Here is a 7,553-nt window from a genome sequence, read left to right on the forward strand (position 1 = left end):
TCATCCCGAAGGTGCAAGTCATGTTCACCTGGGTCGTATTTATTAGTGTAAACCGTAGAAAAATGTTTTGCAACGTAAACAACAGTTTCTTATTGGACAAATTCAGATAGTCCCACTCGACGTTTCTGTCCGTTTTCTTCCGATTTGGTTTCGAGGTTTCTACTGCATCCCAGGTCAAGTCTTGCATGACCAACTCCTCCCTTCTGATGGCTCTCTGAGTCTCAGGCTTGGCTGCTCCCACTAGAATGTTCCAGAACTTCCATTGTTCCAAGCACACATGAGTGTTCCATGTTTGGCGAGTGAGGACCACGTGCGGTGACAACCTAGGGGAGGATGACATTGCAGTTAACACTGATGGTATAAATCCAGAGGTTTTAGTCCCAGTCTCCTCACAGTTCAACGGGCAGACTGACTGAGGAAGATGATGAGCCTGGTTCAGATCTCCTCCATACTGCTGTGCTACCTCTGTCTGTCTGAGGGGAAGATTTCAGGTAAAACTTTAGGGCTCTTTATCTTGGGTTTTTGAATATTTCAAAGTTATTTTCAGCTGTAATTTAAACTTATTTCTGATTATGCTTTTTCTATGTTTATCATTATTTCTATTTTGTATATCCACTATATTCCAAACTATGTAGACAACCCTTCAAATTAGTGGATTCGGCTATTTCACCCTGTATAAAGTCAAGCACACCGCCATGCAATCTCCATAGACAAACACTGACAGTAGAATGGCCTTACTGATGAGCTCAGTGACTTTCAACGTGGCACCGTCATAGGATGCCACCTTTTCCAACAAGTCAGTTTGTATAATTTCTGCCCTGCTAGAGCTGCCCCTGTCAACTGTAAGTGCTTTTATTGGGAAGTGGAAACGTCTAGGAGCAACAACGGCTCAGACGCAAAGTGGTAGGCCACACAAGCTCACAGAACGGGACCGCCAAGTGCTGAAGGACAAAAAATGATTGTTTCCTCAGTTGCAACACTCGCTACCAAGTTCCCAAACTGCCTCTGAAAGCAACGTCAGCACAATTACTGTTCGTCGGGAGCTTCGTGAAATGTGTTTTCATGGCCGAGCAGTGATGAATCACGCTTCACCCTCTGGCAGTCCAACATACGAATCTGAGTTTGGCACTACCTACCCCAAAGCATAGTGCCAACTGTAAAGTTTGGTGGAAAAGGAATAATGGTCTGGGGCTGTTTTTCATGGTTCAGGCTAGGCCCTTTTAATTTCAGTGAGGGGAAAGCTTAAAGCTACAGAAAACAATGACATTCTACACGATTCTGTGTTTCCAACTTTGTGGCAACAGTTTGGGGAAGGCACTTTCCTGTTTTTCAGCATGACAATGCCATTGGTGCACAAAGCCAGGTCTCTATAGAAATGGTTTGTCGAGTTCAGTGTGGAAGAACTTGACTGGCCTGCACAGGTTCCTGACTTCAACCCCATCAAACACCTTTGGGATGAATTGGAAAGCCGACTGCGAGCCAGGCCAAATCGCCCAACGTCAGTGCCCAACCTCACTAATGCTCTTGAATGGAAGCAAGTCCCCACAGCAATGTTCCAACATCTAGTGGAAAGACTTCCCAGAAGAGTGGAGGCTGTTATAGCAGCAAAGATTTTGGAATGAGGTGTTGGATGTGCAGGTGTCCACACACTTTTGATGATGTAGTGTATTTATTATACTATAATTTAGGCTGTGTTTATGTTTCCTGTGTGTATGAGCCATATGCCTGTAAGCCGAATACAACATCTTTAAATTCCCCACAAAGAAATGGACACAGTTTTGAACAACTAAATTGTATTTGCTGCTGTTTTCAGAATATCAACTGGAGTCTGAGACCCTGAGTCAGTGTGAGTCTCTACGTGGTGGTAGTTCTGCCCGGCAACAAGACCATGTCCCCCAGTGCTCAGAGGACGGGCGATTCAGGTATACCTGACAGTGCTGTATATGACACAAGCTAGCCAGGACGGAAAAAGCTAGCCTGGACGGTAAAGCTAGCCAGGACGGTAAAGCTAGCCTGGACGGTAAAAGCTAGCCAGGACGGTAAAAGCTAGCCAGGACGGGTAAAGCTAGCCAGGATGGGTAGAGCTAGCCAGGATGGGTAGAGCTAGCCAGGACGGTAAAAGCTAGCCAGGACGGGTAAAGCTAGCCAGGACGGGTAGAGCTAGCCAGGACGGGTAGAGCTAGCCAGGATGGTAAAAGCTAGCCAGGACGGGTAGAGCTAGCCAGGACGGTAAAAGCTAGCCAGGATGGGTAAAGCTAGCCAGGATGGGTAAAGCTAGCCAGGACGGGTAAAGCTAGCCAGGACGGGTAAAGCTAGCCAGGACGGTAAAAGCTAGCCAGGATGGTAAAAGCTAGCCTGGACGGTAAAGCTAGCCAGGACCGTAAAGAAGCAATTTCCCTGAATATGTCCCAAATGGCACCCTATTAGTAGTGCACTATGCCGGGAATAGGGTGCCACTGTTCCCTGCTCTCTCCTAACTGTTGTGTGCTCCAGACACGTCCAGTGCAGCCGTGCTGGTGGTGAGTGCTGGTGTGTGAACGCAGAGGGAGCTGAGATCTCTGGATCCAGACAGAACGGATCAGCTGTGTACTGTGAGCAGAACGCCCCTCTTCCTAGAAATATCTGTTTTAACAGTGAAACCACATTGGTGCCTGATGGGATGAATTCCCCCTGGGAACCCGAGCCAGGCTCATGTTGAACACTGGAAGACCTTTTGAGATGCACTATGTAAATGCTGTTTATCATCATTGACCTCTTCCTCCTCCTCCTCCTTTTCCTCCTCTTCCTCCTCCTCCTCCCACAGGTCTGACGTCCTGCCAGCTCCACAGACAGCAGGCCCTGCTGAGTGGCGATGCCCCCCTGGTGCCCCAGTGCCAGGCCTCTGGGGAGTACCAGGCGGTGCAGTGTGACAGCGCCCGGAGACAGTGCTGGTGTGTAGACCTGGAAGGCATGGAGCTCTACGGGACCCGGCAGAACGGAAAGCCCTCTCAGTGTGAGTTAGTTAGGAGCAGGATGACTTGTGTTGTGTGTTAATATGTCATTTACCACCTACAGTATTATGTGCATCCATTTTCTAATGGGTGACCCCCAGCGGGAATCGAACCCACAAATCCTGACGCTGCTAGTGCCATGCTCTACCAACTTAGCCACACAGCACAGTAATATATAAATGACTAGAGCTGATCAGAACAACCTTTGACCTTTTCCCTCAGGCCCAGGCAGCTGTGAGGTGAGGTCGAGGCGTCTCCTCCACGGCGTCGGGGAACGCTCCCCCCCTCAGTGCTCGGCCGACGGCTCCTTCCTGTCCGTGCAGTGCAAGTTTGTCAACACCACTGACAGGATGGTCTTGGACCTGCTGCACACGTTCAACAGGTGAGTGCCTGGAAGGGAAAGATATGCACTCTAAGTTTACGCCCCAAATGACACCCTATTCCGTATGTGTAGTGCACTACTTTTGACCAGGGTCCATAGGGCAGTGCACTATATCAGGGGAATAATGTACCGTTTGGGACGCTGACATTCACTGTTAGACCGTTGGAATCTCATCTATCACTCACTCACACAAACACACTGCTGGGGGTTTGCTTTGACTTGGCTGTGCATTGGGATCCTGTGTGTGAGTGAGACAGGTTTTGTACAAAGCTTTTTATCGTTTCTGCCTCTAGATGGCAGCGTAATGCTTAGACCCGTGGACACTGATGCTCTGACAGGAGAACTGGGAGCCCAAATTCACTTTATCTTTCCCTCCTCGCTCTACATTTCTGACCTGATAGGATCCTATTCTTGTGTATGGTGACTGGAACATGTTATGAGGAATGGAGACGCTTGGTCTACTGGGAACTTATTGCAATTTTCAGAATTCACACATTTTTATTTTATTTTATTTTCAATTCCAACCCAAACCACTGAGGCCTACACAAAAATGTCTACTTTCAGACCTTGAATTATAATTTTATAATAATTACTTTTGTCTTGTGTCTATTTCTGGCTAGCGGATGTTTTCACATCCGTCTCTCGGCAACAAATGGCATTATATTCCCTACTTAGTGTGTGTACCCGGGCTTGTGCAGTGAACTCTTTGCATGATTGGCCCCCAGCCTGGCCAAGATTGTCTCTGTTATCACTCCAGGCTCCAGCCAAGTACAGCCAAGGGGTCAAGACTCAAGTTGTTCCAGGTCCGCTAAAACCACTCAGGAACTGGTCTTAACTGCCAACCAGCCAGCAGACATTTCTCAAATGACTCCCAAGATCAAAAACGTAAAGGAAGATATTCCTTTTAATATTGGCAACACAAATTAAAGGAGGATGGCGTCGGCTTAGTACATGAAGTCTTTATTTTGGGGCCTTTAACCATCAAGGCAGGCGCTCTTGAAGAGAGTTATTGTATGTGGATCAATGTTGTAAGTTAATGAAATACTGTCCATCTTTGTGGAAGAGCTAACTCTTTACAACTTTAATGAGTTCCTCCCAGATAACTTGAATTACTTTGCCATCTACATGTACTCTATATTATAGTATTATAATTAGTATTGTAGTATTATAATTAGTATTATAGAGTACTGTCATGTATTTTACTCTTCTCTTAGCCTATTTTAGACAGAGTGAAGTGAGAAGAGGTGTGATATCTTCCACAGGTTCCCTAAAGTATTCCAGATGTTCAGCAGCTTCAGACAGATGTTCCCAGAGGTGTCCAGTTACTGTTTCTGTGCTGACAGCAGAGGCAGGGAGCTCCCCAGCACAGGTGAGATAGATGCTACATCAACAGGTGACACACACACACACACACACACACACACACACACACACAGGAACCATGATTTACAATAACTCTTAACTGGATTTTCATCAAGAATCAGAAATAGATCTTTTTAGATAACGGTAACATTTTGGTATATTATTTCATTAGGATCCCCATTAGCTGTTGAGAAAGCAGAAACTCCTCTTCCTGGGGTCCAACACAGAACATGAAACATGATATAATATAGAACATTAATAGACAAGGACAGAACTACATACATTTATGTCACACATAGCCTACGTATCAGTAGATACACACACAATATCTAGGTCTAATATAGGAGAGGTGTTTTTTAAAGCAGGTTTGCTGTTTATTTGAGCAACATGAGATGGAAGGAAGTTCCATGCAATAATGGCTCAAAATAATACTGTTCGCTTTCTTGATTTTGTTCTGGATTTGGGGACTTTGAAAAGACCCCTGGTGGCATGTCTGGTGGGGTAAGTGTGTGTGTCAGAGCTGTGTCTAAATTGACTATGCAAACAATTTGGGATTTTCAGCACATTGTTTCTTATAAAAATGTGTTTTTTTAAAGTGATGCAGTCAGTCTCTCCTCAACTCTTAACCAAGAGAGACTGGCATGCATAGTATTTATATCAGCCCTCTGATTACAATGAAGAGCAAGACGTGTCGCTATTAAACAGTGTGCGTTAGTAAAATCCTTGTTTCCCTGTGTTCAGGTGTGGAGCTGCTGCTAGATGAGGTGTACGACACAGCCTTCTCAGGTCTGGAACCAGGCCGCTCCTTCTCCCAGACCAACATGTACCGTATCCTACAGAGGAGGTTCCTGGCCATCCAGCTGGCGATGAGTGGCAGGTTCAGATGTACGTTAGTTTCATCAATCTGGCCTCGTTTCTATCAGTGGCGGCTGGTGGCACATTCATTTGTAGGACGGGTTCATAGCGAATAACTAGACTGGAATCAAACACATTAAACACGCGCTTTCCATGTGTTTGATACCATTCCCTTTATTCCTGCTATCATTAGAAGCTGTCCTCCCGTAACCAGCCTCCTCTGGTTTCCATGATATTTCCGGTATTTAATTTTCCCTCTCTCCCTCTATCTGTCCCGTAAGGCCCCAGCCCTTGTGAGAGCGAGCGATCCGCTGGTGCCCAAGCTGGCAATGTGTTTGTGGCGTCCTGTGCTTCCGACGGGGGTTACGTGCCAACACAGTGCCAGGCGGGTGGGCAGTGCTGGTGTGTCGACCCCACAGGGAAGGAGATCTTTGGGACACGACAACATGGAGGACACCCTGACTGTGGTAACTAAGTAACAGTGTTGTTGGTTTCAAATAATGCTTTGACCATTTAGGTGTTCCAAACCAACAGTACAATACCATTGACTGTGCAGACAGAGAGCACACCTCAATAATCGCTTACTGAATGAAAGCTTATCTGCGTTGTTTTGTATTTTCATTTCAGTTAACTTTATTATCCCACAGGGGGAAATTCATTTATCATGCTGTACATAGAAGCCATTAAAAAAACAACAGTCAATATTTTAGGCCTACAGAAAATTAATAGAAACATGCCATTTTCCCTCTACTGAACCCAGGTGCTGGAGTGAAGGACTGTACCTCTGAGCGTCGCCAGGCCCTCTCCAGGCTCTTCTCCAGCCCCTCAGGTCAGGTGCCATCAGCCAAGGACTCACAGACACACCCAGTCCCAAGCCCCCTGTCTCCATGCAGCCCCCAACTCCAACAGCTCCTGTTGGGGACTCTTGGAGAGTCTCTCCCCGAGCGATCCGATTTAGGAGACATCCTGGCTGAGACGATCCAGGGGATGTTCCCTAGCGGGGCCATGGCCCTCAAGGCCCTATCTTTAGCCTCCAACCCCAAGAGACTCCAGGAGAACCTGTTCGGAGGAAAGTTCTTAGGAAACGCTGGGATGTTTAACTTCACTGGGGCCGTCGGTGTCAGCGGCACGTTGAGTTTCAGTCAAGCCAGTCTGGCAAACAACCAAGATCTGGTTCAACTCATCAGCGCCACCCTGGAAAACGGAGACTTCCTCTCCACCCTACGCCAAACCATCCTCTTATCCAAAGCCGAGGACAGCACCCAGCTAGGTTCGTTTTGTAACTTCGTCTTGACTTTTAAAAATCATTACAAGCTATTTGTTTCTACCATCGAGGAGCTCTTTGGAAACAAGTGTTTAGATAAATGTGTTGTCCACTGGGGATCCAATGTACATCTTATCGTATTAGTTGTTTTTTTACCCAAATCAATTAAAATCATTTGAATTGAAAAGGTGAGCTGTTCAGGGTCCTGTTTGAGAGCGCCCAGTCCGGTGGTGCTGGATGTGAGAGGGAGCCCTCTGCCCTGTACGTGCCCAGCTGTGATGACAGCGGCCAGTATCAGGAGATCCAGTGCCGAGGCTCGGAGTGTTGGTGTGCTGACCCCCAGGGTCAGGAGGTCACGGGGTCACGTTTCAATGGTCAAAGGCCAAGGTGTCCGTCACGATGCGAGAGGGAGCGAGCGGCTGCTCAGAAGGTAATTACTTTATGACACTCCCCCAGCACGACTGTAAATAACTACCGTACTGACTCTTCTCTACCTGCATCCTGTCTGTAAATAACTACCGAACTGACTCTTCTTCTCTACCTGCATCCTGTCTGTAAATAACTACCGTACTGACTCTTCCCTACCTGCATCCTGTCTATAAATAACTACAGTACTGACTCTTCTCTACCTGCATCCTGTCTCTAAATAGCTACCGTACTGACTCTTCTCTACCTGCATCCTGTCTGTAAATAACTACCG

General features: G+C 46.9%; 1 protein-coding gene across 1 annotated transcript in view; it reads left to right on the forward strand.

The window, feature by feature from the left end:
- Positions 1-422: 422 nt before the first annotated feature.
- Positions 423-7,553, forward strand: part of LOC139405580 (thyroglobulin-like) — a 7,295-nt gene continuing 164 nt past the window's right edge. The window contains exons 1-10 of the mRNA XM_071147991.1: positions 423-491; positions 1,814-1,922; positions 2,494-2,591; positions 2,804-2,992; positions 3,213-3,372; positions 4,635-4,741; positions 5,476-5,619; positions 5,871-6,056; positions 6,350-6,859; positions 7,042-7,283. Of these exons, the coding sequence (XP_071004092.1) occupies positions 425-491; positions 1,814-1,922; positions 2,494-2,591; positions 2,804-2,992; positions 3,213-3,372; positions 4,635-4,741; positions 5,476-5,619; positions 5,871-6,056; positions 6,350-6,859; positions 7,042-7,283 (1,812 nt within the window). The 5' untranslated portion in view covers positions 423-424. The remainder of the gene's footprint in view (positions 492-1,813; positions 1,923-2,493; positions 2,592-2,803; positions 2,993-3,212; positions 3,373-4,634; positions 4,742-5,475; positions 5,620-5,870; positions 6,057-6,349; positions 6,860-7,041; positions 7,284-7,553) is intronic.

Source organism: Oncorhynchus clarkii, chromosome 3 (assembly GCF_045791955.1).
Source record: "Oncorhynchus clarkii lewisi isolate Uvic-CL-2024 chromosome 3, UVic_Ocla_1.0, whole genome shotgun sequence".
In the NCBI taxonomy this organism is placed as follows: domain Eukaryota; kingdom Metazoa; phylum Chordata; class Actinopteri; order Salmoniformes; family Salmonidae; genus Oncorhynchus; species Oncorhynchus clarkii.